This window comes from Macaca fascicularis, chromosome 8 (genome assembly GCF_037993035.2).
Source record: "Macaca fascicularis isolate 582-1 chromosome 8, T2T-MFA8v1.1".
NCBI classification, from domain to species: domain Eukaryota; kingdom Metazoa; phylum Chordata; class Mammalia; order Primates; family Cercopithecidae; genus Macaca; species Macaca fascicularis.
This window is the reverse complement of record NC_088382.1, coordinates 132,774,872-132,787,517: the sequence shown is the minus strand read 5'-3', so window position 1 is coordinate 132,787,517 and position 12,646 is coordinate 132,774,872. Positions and strand designations below refer to the sequence as shown.

The window sequence follows — 12,646 nt, the reverse complement described above, 5'->3', positions numbered from 1 at the left end:
ACATATAAAATGAAGGTATAACCATTCAATGTATCCACATGTCTAGGGCGGTTGTTCACAACTCTGGCTGCATATTAGCATCACCTGGGAGTGTTTAAAATAAGCTAATGTCTGGGCCTCACCACAAGCCAATTAAACCAATCACTGGACAGCTGGGTACTGGCACCTTTAAAAAACTCTTCAAGTAGAAATTAGCTGGGTGTGGTGACGGGTGCCTGTAGTCACAGCTACTAGGGAGGCTGAGGCAGGAGAATTGCTTGAACCCAGGAGGCAGAGGTTGCAGTGAGCTGAGATCATGCCACTGCACTCCAGCCTGGGTGACAGAATAGGACTCAGTCTCTACATTAAAAAAAAAAAAAAAAAAGCTCTTCAAGTGATTCTAATTTACAGCCAAGGTTAAGAACTTATCAGCTAGGGGATGGGTGGGATTCAACAATTTCCATGTTTTCAGCACTCTGAAGAAGAGCCCATTTTAACAGACTGGACGAAAGCCTATTAAAAAAAAAAGGAATATCTTGAGGACATCACCTAAGAGACTGTTGTAGAACAGAAGGTATCTACTGTACACTATTCCTGGTTTTCGGAACAGGAGCAGACCGGTACACATACCCATTTAACATTGTGTTAAAGACGTGATAGAGAAAGCTCTTCTTTGAAAGTCTCAAGTTCTATTTCAATTCACTTAAGTCAGCATTTCTGAAAGCGTACTCCATAAGAAATTCTCTGAAATACATCTGGGAAATTTTCTTAAATATTCACAAATGTACAGTATCCTCAAATTTGGCATGAAAAATACCTCACTTTAAGACAGCATTTCCAATACTTACTTGACCATCTCCCATCTTATTGAATAATAGTTAATAGTCCACACAATACACTTGGAAGTGCTGGCTTACATACCAGGCAGGGACCTGATGCTTTGAACCTAATCAACTCAGGGACAGTTTTCAGAGGCAGAACATAGAAGGACAGTATAATTTGTTTTGTTTTGTTTTGTTTTGTTTTGTTTTTTGAGACGGAGTCTCCCTCTGTCGCCCAGGCTGGAGTGCAGTGGCCAGATCTCAGCTCACTGCAAGCTCCGCCTCCTGGGTTCACGCCTTTCTCCTGCCTCAGCCTCCCAAGTAGCTGGGACTACAGGCGCCCGCCACCTTGCCCGGCTATTTTTTTGTATTTTTTAGTAGAGACGGGGTTTCACTGTATTAGCCAGGATGGTCTCAATCTTCTGACCTCGTGATCCGCCCGTCTCGGCCTCCCAAAGTGCTGGGATTACAGGCTTGAGCCACCGCGCCTGGCCAGGACAGTATAATTTGTAAAGTCACTATTCCTTTGTATTTTCTTCTAAGTCACTACTCCTTCGTATTTTCTTGTAAGTCACTATTCCTTTGTATTTTCTTTGAGGAAATTCCTTTGTATTTCCTCAAACTGTAGGAAAAAGACATGCATATGATTGTCAGTGAAGTAAACATCCTATATATAAAAGGAAACAATGTGAGATTCTAGGAACTGTGACAACTGAAGCAAAGAAACAAACTAATTCAACTTTACAGAGTTTAATTTCGATTTTGTTCTCTTAAGAGGGTGACAGATGAAAATTTCTCTTCTGCATATACACTAAATGGATCGTATTTTTACCTTCTGAGTTTTCTGACTCTGTGTTTCACCTACTTCTATCAGCTTATGAAACATGTGTTCTTCAAGATCCACTTTTCGTCTATAGGCATCTGCATCTGCTCGCATTTCTTTTGCAACAGCTGCTTGATTTTCAGTAAGATTCTGTTAAAATCATTTGTAAAAAAAAAAAAAAAAACAAAAAAAACCACTGATTTATATAATGCTAGAATACAAAAACAACTTTTTTCAGAATAGTAATATGCACACAAATAAAAGCTGCAATCATCTAATTTTCAAAGTAAAATGCGAAGACTGGAGATATCAGCAAAAATGGCAGAGTAAGGACCCCTGGAAATCCTCTCAACCATAAAAGCATTGAGAACATGGATTAAAAAACAAGTCAAAATGAACTTTTTCAGCATTCTGGAAATTAACCAAAGGCTTGGAGCTATCTGGGGAGCATTTACTTATAAAAATGGCTGAATCTCAGTAAAAACAGCTAGCTCTCTGACATTTCATCTTGCATTTTTCCTGTTCCCACCCCACTCCCAAGCTATGCATTAGTCTTTTTTTTTGTTTTGTTTTGAGACAGAGTCTCACTCTGTTGCCCAGGCTGGAGTGTAGTGGCACGATCTCAGTTCACTGCAACCTCCCCCTCCCGGGTTTTCAAGTGATTCTCCTGCCTCAGCCTCCTGAGTAGCTGGGATTACAGGTGCCCACCACCAGGCCTGGTTAACTTTTTAAACATTTTTAGTAGAGATGGGGTTTTACCATGTTGGCCAGGCTGGTCTCGAACTCCTGACCTCAAGTGATCAGCCTGCCTTGGCCTCCCAAAATGCTGGGATTACAGGTGTAAGCCATGGTGTCCGGCCTATGCATTAGTCTTGACAACCAGCAGCCTGGAAGCCAAGCAAAATGGGGTTGGACAGAGCTCCTTCAAACCACCATTGCTGGAGAACTGTCATTGTTTGAGTTTTCTGGTGGTTCCCTGAAAGACCACTCCTAAGGCTGTGTTTTTAAAATCTCACTCAGAGCTTGCCTAGTGCAGAATAGTCTTATCCCTGGAGAAGTTGTTGAAAACAATTAGAGCAAACTGTTGAATATCTTGGCTGCTTGGGGCAGTGGATCTTGGGAGAGCAACCAATAGGCTAAGCAAAAAGCTTAACAGGAAAAACTGGAGAATCAGATGTCCACAGGAGGCTTAAAAAATCTCAGATAGATTCCTGGAAGGTCATGTGCATGTGTAAGGCTGTGCATATGCTAAGGGCTGTGTTCTCAGACCTGAGAAAGACCTAAGATCTCACACTTCTGGTTAACTCTGAGGTTTTGCATAACCAGGAAGTGGAATCTAAGAAGTAGCAACTGCCTAGCTGAGTGATAAAGGCGTGCCCTAACATGCACACAGAGCTCCTCAACAACTACTAGAAGCTTACTGGTTCAAAGAATCTATTAAAATCTCTGTCCAATCATTTGCTGACCCCCAAACTACCTGAATAGAGACATCAGTGGCTATATACGACAAAAGATACGGACTTTCAAAATTAGTTCAGAAAAGTCACTAAGCAAAGAAACAAGAAGAAACCCTGGGGAGGGGAGACAATCTTATTTCCAAAATTGCCACATTATATGCCAGACGGTCCTATAGTTGATGTAATAATTTTCTTATTTTATGATGGGTCTATCAGGGTGTTACATGAATTTTCAACTTACAATATTTCTAACTTATGATGAGCTTATTAGGACATAACCCCATCATAAGTTGGGGAGCACTGTATTCAAAATGTCTAGTTTTCAACAAACAATCACATGATTGTTTGAAAAAAAACAAGAAATATGGGACAGGCATAGTGGCTTATGCGTCTAATCCCAACACTTTGGGAGGCCAAGGTGGGAGGACTGCTTGAGCCCAGCAGTTTGAAACCAGCATGGGCAACATAGCAAAACCCTGTCTCTATAAAAACTACAAAAATTAGCAGGGCGTGATGGTACGCACCTGTAGTCCCAGCTACTTGGGAGGCTGAGGCAGGAGGATTGCTGGAGCCTGGAAGGCAGAAGTTGCAGTGAGTTGAGATCATGCCACTGCACTCCAGCCTGGGCAACAGAGCAAGACTCCATCTGAAAACATAACTTCTGTTGTAAGACTGCCACAGATTAAAGTTATGCACTCCTATGGATAACTTAAATCTTCTCATGAAGAAACAACAGCCAAACGCTAATTAAGGGACATTCTACAAATTATCTGGCTTACATGTTTCAAAAAATATCAATGTCATAAAATACAAAGAGTCAGGAACTTATCTCATTTTAAAGGAGACTAAAATGATGACAACAAAACAATGGATGAGCTCTCAGATTTTCTTTTGCTCTAAAGGACATTTTGGATACAATGGATCAAATCTGAATAAGGTTTATATATCAGATCATCTTATGTTAATTTCTGATTTTGAGAACCGTACTGTGGTTATATAAGAGGACTCCTTGGTCTTAGGAAATATACACTGAAGTATTTAGGGGTAAAGGACCATCGGGACTGTAACAGTTCAGAAAAACAAGTATATATTTGTGTGTACATATGTGTATAGGTAGAGAAAAAGAGGAAGAGAAAGCAAATTTAGTAGAATGTTAGTGTTTAAAAATCTGAGAGACAAATATCTGGAAATTCTTAGTACTTTCCTTGCAAATTCTCTGTTAGTTCTAAAATTATACCCTTCAATTGCCACTATCCTCCACCCCTAAAGAAAAGATAGTAAAAAGTAAAGTTTAGCTTAGTCCACATGAATTACATCTAATTCCAAATCATGGGAGACTCAGCCAAACTATAAATCCCTTGCTCAGTTCTAGAAGAAATTCAGTGTGGAGACTTTAAAAGTGTTATAGGTGTAAATGGATGCTATATGGTTTAAATCTCACCTAATATGGCTATCAAACATATATGTTATGTATTATGAATTCACAGTTATCGCTAATTTCAAACTAAAAGTATGACTTTTTTTTTGAGACAGGGTCTCACTCTGTCACCCAGGTTGGAGTGCACAATCTTGGCTCACTGCAGCCTCCGTCCCCCAGGCTCAAGTGATCTTCCCACCTTGGCCTCCTGAATAGCTGGCACCACAGGTGCACACCACCACATTTGGCTATTTCTTTGTATTTCTAGTAGAGATGGGGTGTTGCTGTGTTGCCCAGGCTAAAAAGTCTGACTTTTTACGTGGGCTGAAAGAAGTGAAAACGTACAGTTTCAACACTAAATGAGTAACAAAACATTTTTCCTAAATAATAAAAATTTATATTAACAAAGCTCCTTTTTTTTTCCAGTGTCTTGAAAACTGAACAGTAAGTACTAAGCAGATATTTGCTGATTTAACTCCAGAAGATTCCAATGTAAAGTAATTTACAGGCCAGGCGTGGTGGCTCATGCCTGTAATCCTAGCACTTCGGGAGGCCGAGGTGTGCAGATTGCTTGAGCCCAGGAGTTTGGGACCAGCCTGGGCAACAAGGCGAAACCCTATTTCTACAAAAAACACAAAAATTAGATAGGCATGGTGGCGCATGTCTGTAGTCCCAGCTACTGGGGAGGCTGACGTGGGAGAATCACTGGAGCAGGGGAAGTGAAGGTTGTAGTGAGCTGAGATGATGCCACTGTACTGTAGCCTAGGCGACTGAGTAAGACTGTCTCAAAAATAAATAAATAAAAATACAAATAAAGAAAGAAAGTATTTTACAGCTCCTGACTGATTTACCTTTCAGGATCCTTGTGAGGTATTGAGATAATTTTGTAGTCACTATTACATAATTACAGGAAAATTTAGTAAGTTGGTAAAAAATCCTGAGGCAAAATCTGGGGCCTACATCTGGTGCTTCAGACACTAGACTAAGCTGCTAACAGAAACATGAATTAAATAATTACAACAAACTGTACATTCAGACATTTTGGCTACCTTACAATCCTGCATGGCACTATATTCTGCTTAAAAAGTGAATAAAACGAACGCTAGAAAACCATGAATAAATACAGTCTAAAATGGGTTTATGCAAACCCTGCTTTTCTTTTTCTTTCTTTCTTTTTTTTTTTTTTGAGATAGGGTATCGCTCTGTTTGCCCAGGCTGGAGTACAGTGGTGTGATTATGGTTCACTGCAGCCTCGAACTCCAGGGCTCAAGTGATCTTCCTGCCTTTGCCTCCTGAGTAGTTGGGACTACAGGTAAGCATACCCAGCTAAATTTTTTAATTTTTGGTAGAGATGGGGTCTCACTATATTGCCCATGTCTGGTCTGGAATTCCTTAGCTCAAGTGATCCTTCTCCCACCTCAGCCTCCCAAAATGCTGGTATTACAGGTTTGAGCCACTGAGCTTGGCCAAAACCTGCTTTTCTTATGTTGGAAATAACTGAATTATACCTTCTCATAAAGTCTCTTTTGCGATTCGAGTTCCAGCTGTCTCATTTCTAGGTCTCTGGCTGTGGCAGCAATTTCTCGATCTCTCATATATACCTATGGCCAAACAACAAACTGTGAATACCAAAAAGAATTTACAAAATAATTTTTAATAGATTTAGTAATCCTGTAATCTGAACGACCTACTAACAGTATTTAAGATAACAGCAATCGGGTTTTTGAAACCAGAGTAACTGACAAAGATTAATACTCACTGCAGAATCTAGGAATAATCTCTCAGTTAAAGTGAAGTTTAATTTAAGAATAAAAAGCACAATACCATATGCCCATCTACTCAGACTGGAAGAACAGATAGCAGTTCTTACAGTATTACAGTAACCAATATCATGAGTTAGAAAAACTTGAGCAATTTAAATCTGGGGTAGATAAAAATATAACGTTTATTTAATGTTCTTTTTGACTAAACTTCTCTACTTTTATAAGTTCGGCTTGACAATTACCAATTCTAGGTTTAAATTTCTTGCAGATGGTTCGACCTGTGTGTATTCTGCTCCAAGTGAATTAATTTAGAGTTCGCCTATTTCCAAAATTTGATTAGTTGGAAGTTTTTTATTCCTGTATACTAGAGGGTTTGCATATGGGATATGGCACTCTCTAGAGACTCTTAGAAATGATCTTAGATATAAGGTGAAATGTTAGATATTGTCATTATGGTAAAAGACATGCTATCAAATACTTAAAATAGGAGAAACAGTAAATGAGAACATAGTTGGATGTGCAAACGTATATATCCAAAGGCTAGAAGAGAAACATGGACCAGGACCAGCTCAATTTAAAGAGGTTATTAGGAAAGGAGCTAGCTCAAAGGTGGGGGGAAGCTTGATTGTATGAAGTAAGAACAGCAATAGTGACAGGAAGTGGAGGAGAGGTGTGGCATAGCAAATCACGCTTTTTAGGAATTTCAATTACTGAGCTCTTTTGCTTATGAATTTTCAGAGATACAAACAGCTATGTACCACAGCAAAAACCGATCGGCTTTGCTTGCTGCTAACAGATGTTCACAGTCACATGTACTTGTCATTTCAGATTCAAGCAGCCTTTCCTGCTAGAGCCTGAACCACGAGACGAACTTTTGCAGTTTGGCAGGGTCAGAGCACAACATCAGAACAGGCAGCTGGGAGGACAGGAGGCTGGAAGGGTAGGCAGAGGCCAGATCATGTTGCTGAAAGGAGTTTATAGAATTCTTGGACCAAAAAGTGCCGCCTCCTGTTTCAAAGGGGTTTGGAATAAAGACATCAGAGTTCTGAGCTTACTTTGTGGGAAGAACATACACTTTTCTATAGTAATGAAATATCAATCTCATTCACTAGACGAGAAAATTAAAAGAAATCTTGGATTTTGAAAACCAATTTAAAATTAACAAGGCTTAAACAAAACAATAAGTATGATGCTATAAAGAGATAATAGATTTCTAATACATATGAATTAAAAATACTTTGAAAGACTTAGGCCAGGCGCCTGTAATCCTAGCACTTTGGGAGGCTAAGGTGGGCAGATCACTTGAAGTCTGGAGTTCAAGATCAGCCTGACCAACATGGTGAAACCCCGTATCTACTAAAAATACAAAAATTAGCTGGGTGTTGTGGCAGGCACCTGTAATCCCATCTTCTCAGGAGGCTGAGGCACGAGAATTGCTTGAACCCGGGAGGTGGAGGTTGCAGTGAGCTGGGATTGCACCACTGTACACCAGCCCAGGTGACAGAATGAGACCCTGTCTCAAAAAAAAAAAAAAAAAAAAAAAAAAAAAGACTTAAAAAATACTTCGTATTTTATCAAAACTAGGCTTGAAACTCTAAATTAGTGCATAAATTCAGTGCAATCCTAATAAAAATTCCAATGGGATTGGGAGAGGTGAGAATTCCAAAAGTGAAACAATTCTTAAAGTCTATTTGGAATGATAAACATTGGAGAACACTGACAAAAACTCTGAAAAGGAAGACTAATGAGTGAGAATTAGGACTAGTTAGTAAAACACTTCAAAGCTACTGTCATTCAAACAGTGTGGTACTGGCTTAGGAATAGAAAAAGCAAGGAAGGAGATCAAGTATGTAACAGAATTTAATATGTAAAAGCCATCAGTTGGCAAATGACTTGGCTAATAGTCAGCAAACGGTGTTGGGACAATTGACTTGCCTTTTAGAAATAAGTAAGCTAACCTGACAGAAAGTTAAGTCTAACTTCACAGAAAGATGGACAAATGATACAAATATGTAATGTGTAATTCTACAAATGGAAGACAAGTAACAGAAAAGATACTTAACCTCACTAACAATAAAAAAAGGCAAATTAAAATAGACTATTTGTCATCTATCTGCTTGGCAAATATTAAGACTGATGCAGTACAATTGACTATACTAGGGGATGGGTACTCTTACGGTCTTAAAATAGCTTAAGCCATTTCATTTTTAGAGAACAATTTGGCATAATTTAGAAGTTACTCAACAAAAGAATGTGTGCAAGTAAAAAGACTTTTATGATGTAGCATGGTTATTTGCAAAACACTGCAAATAACCTAAATGTCCAACAACAAAGCATTAAATAAACTATTCATTCAATGGAATATTATACAACCACAAAAAAGAAATAGATACACATAACATACGAAAAGATATTCAACATATGTAATTTTAAAAAGCAGGTCACAAAAACAATGTATAATGAGAATAATTCCATTTTTGTATAAATATAGGAAAGCATGACTATAATTACTCCTCTATCTATAGAACATACCTGAAAGGCTATATAATTAACCTTTTTTTTTTTTCTGAGACTGAGTCTCGCTCTGTCACTCAGGCTGGAGTGCAGTGGCGTGATCTTGGATCTTGGCTCACTGCAGCATGTGCCTCCGGGGGCAAGCAATTCTCTGTTCTCAACCTCTTGAGTAGCTGGGATTACAAGCACCTGCCACCAAGCCCAGCTAATTTTTGTATTTTTAGTAGAGATGGGATTTTACCACGTTGGCCAGGCTGGTCCCGGACTCCTGACCTCAGGTGAACTGCCCGCCTCGGCCTCCCAAAGTGCTACGATTACGGGCATGAGCCACCGCACCCGGCCAATTAACCATTTTTTAAAAGTGTTTCTCTGGGGATGATATGAGGACTGATGGAGAAAGTCCATTTTTAATTCTATATATTTTGTACTGGAAATTATTTTTATACTGGCCACAGATAATTTTTACATGAAAAAAGAATATGTCCCCTAATTAAAAATTAACTGCCAGGCGTGGTGGCTCACGCCTGTAACCCCAGCACTTTGGGAGGCCGACGTGGGCAGATCACCTGAGGTCATGAGTTCGAGATCAGCCTAGCCAAAATGGTGAAATCCCATCTCATGAAAAATACAAAAATCAGCTGGGTGTGGTGGTGTGCACCTGTAATCCCAGCTACTTGGGAGGCTGAGGCAGGAGAATCGCTTGAACCCGGGAGGTGGAGGTTGCACTGAGCTGAGATCACACCACTACACTACAGCCTGAGCAACAGAGTGAGACTCCGTCTCAAAAAAAACAAAAAATTAACTTAATGGCTAACTGATACTGATATTTCTATTTTTAGAGAAACAGTCACTAAGGACACTTGACTAATTTTCCTGGCATTTCTTAAATATTTAGCCATTCATGAAATACAAAAGAGAATGAGAAAAGCCGAGGGGAAAATAAAATTAAAGGGGCTATTTAGTATTCATGGTGGACTCTTTTTTTTAGAATATTATTTAATTTGAAGGCGTTCATTACATTTAAGTGAGAGTAAATGGAGATGACGTATGAGAACTAAGGTAAGAATAATAAACCTTTCTCCCAATTTCATCATCCAGTCTTCTTAGCTCCATTTCCTGTTGATCTTGCTGAAGCTTCAGAAAACGCCTTCTTGCAGCATCTTGTAAGTGCATTTCCTTTACTTGCAGCTCTCTTTTCACAGCAGCTAGCCTTAAATACAAAATACATCAAGTGGAACAAATAAAGCAATTCCTAATATGACTTAGTTTTTTCATAACAGGTCTACCATGCCCATCATTTCAATACAATTGCTATCCTTTATCTGAAAGAATGCCAGAACTGCTCTACCGTTACCAAAGATGATGTATACTTATGCTTTGAGAATTTTAGCAGAGAGCTCACCGGCTCAGTTCAGTAATTCCTTTTAACCCGCACTCTAAATCTGTTACATAAAGTTCCGTCTAAGAATATGAATCAATAAACACAGAAGTGAGTTTCCCAACAATTGGGCTTAGTCTCAATGTTTATCCCATAACTTTACTTAATTTACACATTTTACCTTATTAACATACTTTTACGTATTTATTTTTAAGTTTTTTCTTTTTCTTTTTTAAGAGACAGGGTCTCACTATGTTGCCCAGGCTGGCCTTGACCTCCTGGGCTCAAGCGGTCCTACCTAGTAGCTGGGACTATAGGTATGTGGCACCACACCCAGCTAACACACTTTTGAATATGCATTTAATACTCATTCCCCTGTCCTCCAAAGTGTTAAATGAGTAATGACATAATCATTTTATGTTACAATTGTCAGGTCACACAGGTATGCTTAAAACACAATTACAAAAATTATACTCCACTACAGGTGCTGTACCCAGCACTCTATGACAAAGCATTTCTGCCCACTATAGAATAATGTTTCTAAATAATGTCCTTCCAGGAACATTAATCCGTGCAAATCTAGATTATATTCAGTATAGCTTTAGAATTATATTTTACTACATAGCAATTTTTTGAAAAGTGGTATATAAAGATTCTTTTTATTAACTTAATAGTTGCTTAATAGAAATGCCACAGCTGGGTAATCCTATATATAATGTTGTTCCTAAAATGAAAAAATGAAAGAGCATAAAAATTATTCAACCAATTTTTATGTCCAGATTTTTTTTTAAAGGGATAACATATACCTCTGTCTTTGTTGTATGATTTTCTCCTCCTCTTGTAAGAGCATTTCTCTTCTTGTTTCTTCAGCTTTACGAAGCAGCTCCTGTTTCTGGCACCAAGCTTCATCTTCAACTCTTTGCTGGTCAACTTCAGCTTGCATATCTTCAACTGTCTGCCTTAAGTAGGTAATATCATTATGAAAACACAAAGAAGAAAGTTAAGTAATTTAAATCCAAGAATCATCAAAACACAAAATGTATACTGATTAATGTATAATCCATTTTATTTCCATATGTAAGAATTAACTATCTTTAATATTTCTAGCCTTCAAACCCTGATTTTACACAAATACTCATAATGTGAATGTATTTTTCTTTTTTTTATTGAGATGAAGTCTCACTCTGTTGCCCAGGCTGGAGTGCAATGGCGTGATCTCTGCTCACTGCAACCTCTTCCTCCTGGCTTCAAGCGATTCTCCTGCCTCAGCCTCCTGAGTAGCTGGGACTTCAGGTGTGCGCCACTACACCCAGCAATATTTTGTATTTTTAGTAGAGACGGGGTTTCACTATGTTGGCCAGGCTGGTCTCGAACTCCTGACCTTGTGATCCGCCTGCCTTGGCCTCCCAAAGTGCTGGGACTATAGGTGTGAGCCACCACGCCCGGCCAAATGTATTTTTTCATTAAAACTTTCTTATTATGTTTAAAACACATTTTGTGGTATCAGAAAAAGAAAAACTATTCCATAATTACCTCTCTCTTAAGTAATCCAATTCATCATTCCTTATTCTTTCTCGTTCTTGTGTCTGATAGTCCACAATAAACTTTGGATATTGATTAAATACTGGATACTGCCCTTTTGTCAGTGCAACAAAAACATTAAGCATGCTGTCTGGATGAATGTCAGTAGGCGTGGTCTCCATGAGATGATAAACTTGTCTAATCACAACATTTATATCCAGGTTATTTCGATGGTGAAAAAAAAACTGTAAGAAAACTTGGTGTTTAAATCGAGATTTACCAGACAAATCAATTATGAGGTAGGTAGAATTAAAGCAAGAATTTTTTTAAAAAGTGAATCTATATTTAAGAATATACATTTTTTTGTAAATTCATTAAAGCTTTTCTTTACTCAAGTTTTACAATGAAGACAATTTATTTAAAAAATGTAACAGAGTTTCACAATCATAAGAAATTCTGACATAAAATTAAAAAATGAAGGCTTTTAATACAGTAGAAAAAGAATGCTTCAACTATGGAACAAATTCTGCTTGGATTTTTTTTTCTTCAAAATCCAAAATAAATTATAAATTAGCCTTTGAAAATAAATTAGCTTGATTCTTTAAAAATATCTGAAATGTTTCCACATTACCTTGTTTTGCTGGAAGATCCAAATTAACGTATCATGGGATCATGAAGTAAAAATAAAGTTTAATTGGACAGTAACCACTAAATAAGTAACACACACACACACAAGAACCCAACTAATTCATCTTGTCTACCAAAAGAGCATCTACTTTTTATAATGATCTTAATGCTTTCTTTCAGACACTTTCCTGCCAATTCTCAAAATTCTCATAGTTACCTTTTGCATGTGTAATAAGCATTCAGACTAAGACCAGATAGGTCATGATAAGATTATGCACAGAATAACAACACTCTAACTGTTAAACATCCTTTATAAAAGCAAAAAGCAGCCGGGTGTGGTGGCTCA

General features: G+C 38.1%; 1 protein-coding gene and 1 long non-coding RNA gene across 51 annotated transcripts in view; one reads left to right on the top strand and one right to left on the bottom strand.

Moving 5' to 3' along the window:
• Positions 1-12,646, bottom strand: part of TBC1D31 (TBC1 domain family member 31) — a 73,892-nt gene that overhangs the window by 10,705 nt on the left and 50,541 nt on the right. For 37 of the 50 annotated variants that reach the window (XR_012416624.1, XM_065519575.1, XM_073999400.1 and 34 more), the window contains 5 exons: positions 11,686-11,918; positions 10,959-11,111; positions 9,849-9,984; positions 6,006-6,098; positions 1,633-1,773 (listed from right to left, as the gene is read on the bottom strand). Coding sequence is in view for 45 of the 50 variants with exons in the window: in XM_065519575.1 (XP_065375647.1) it covers positions 1,633-1,773; positions 6,006-6,098; positions 9,849-9,984; positions 10,959-11,111; positions 11,686-11,918 (756 nt within the window). In the remaining 5 variants the exon portion in view is untranslated. The remainder of the gene's footprint in view (positions 1-1,632; positions 1,774-6,005; positions 6,099-9,848; positions 9,985-10,958; positions 11,112-11,685; positions 11,919-12,646) is intronic. The other 13 variants (XM_065519573.1, XM_073999385.1, XM_073999384.1 and 10 more) reach the window with 3 other exon arrangements.
• LOC135964811 (uncharacterized) overlaps positions 1-12,646 on the top strand; it is a 41,727-nt gene that overhangs the window by 14,714 nt on the left and 14,367 nt on the right. The gene's annotated exons all lie outside the window — the stretch shown is intronic.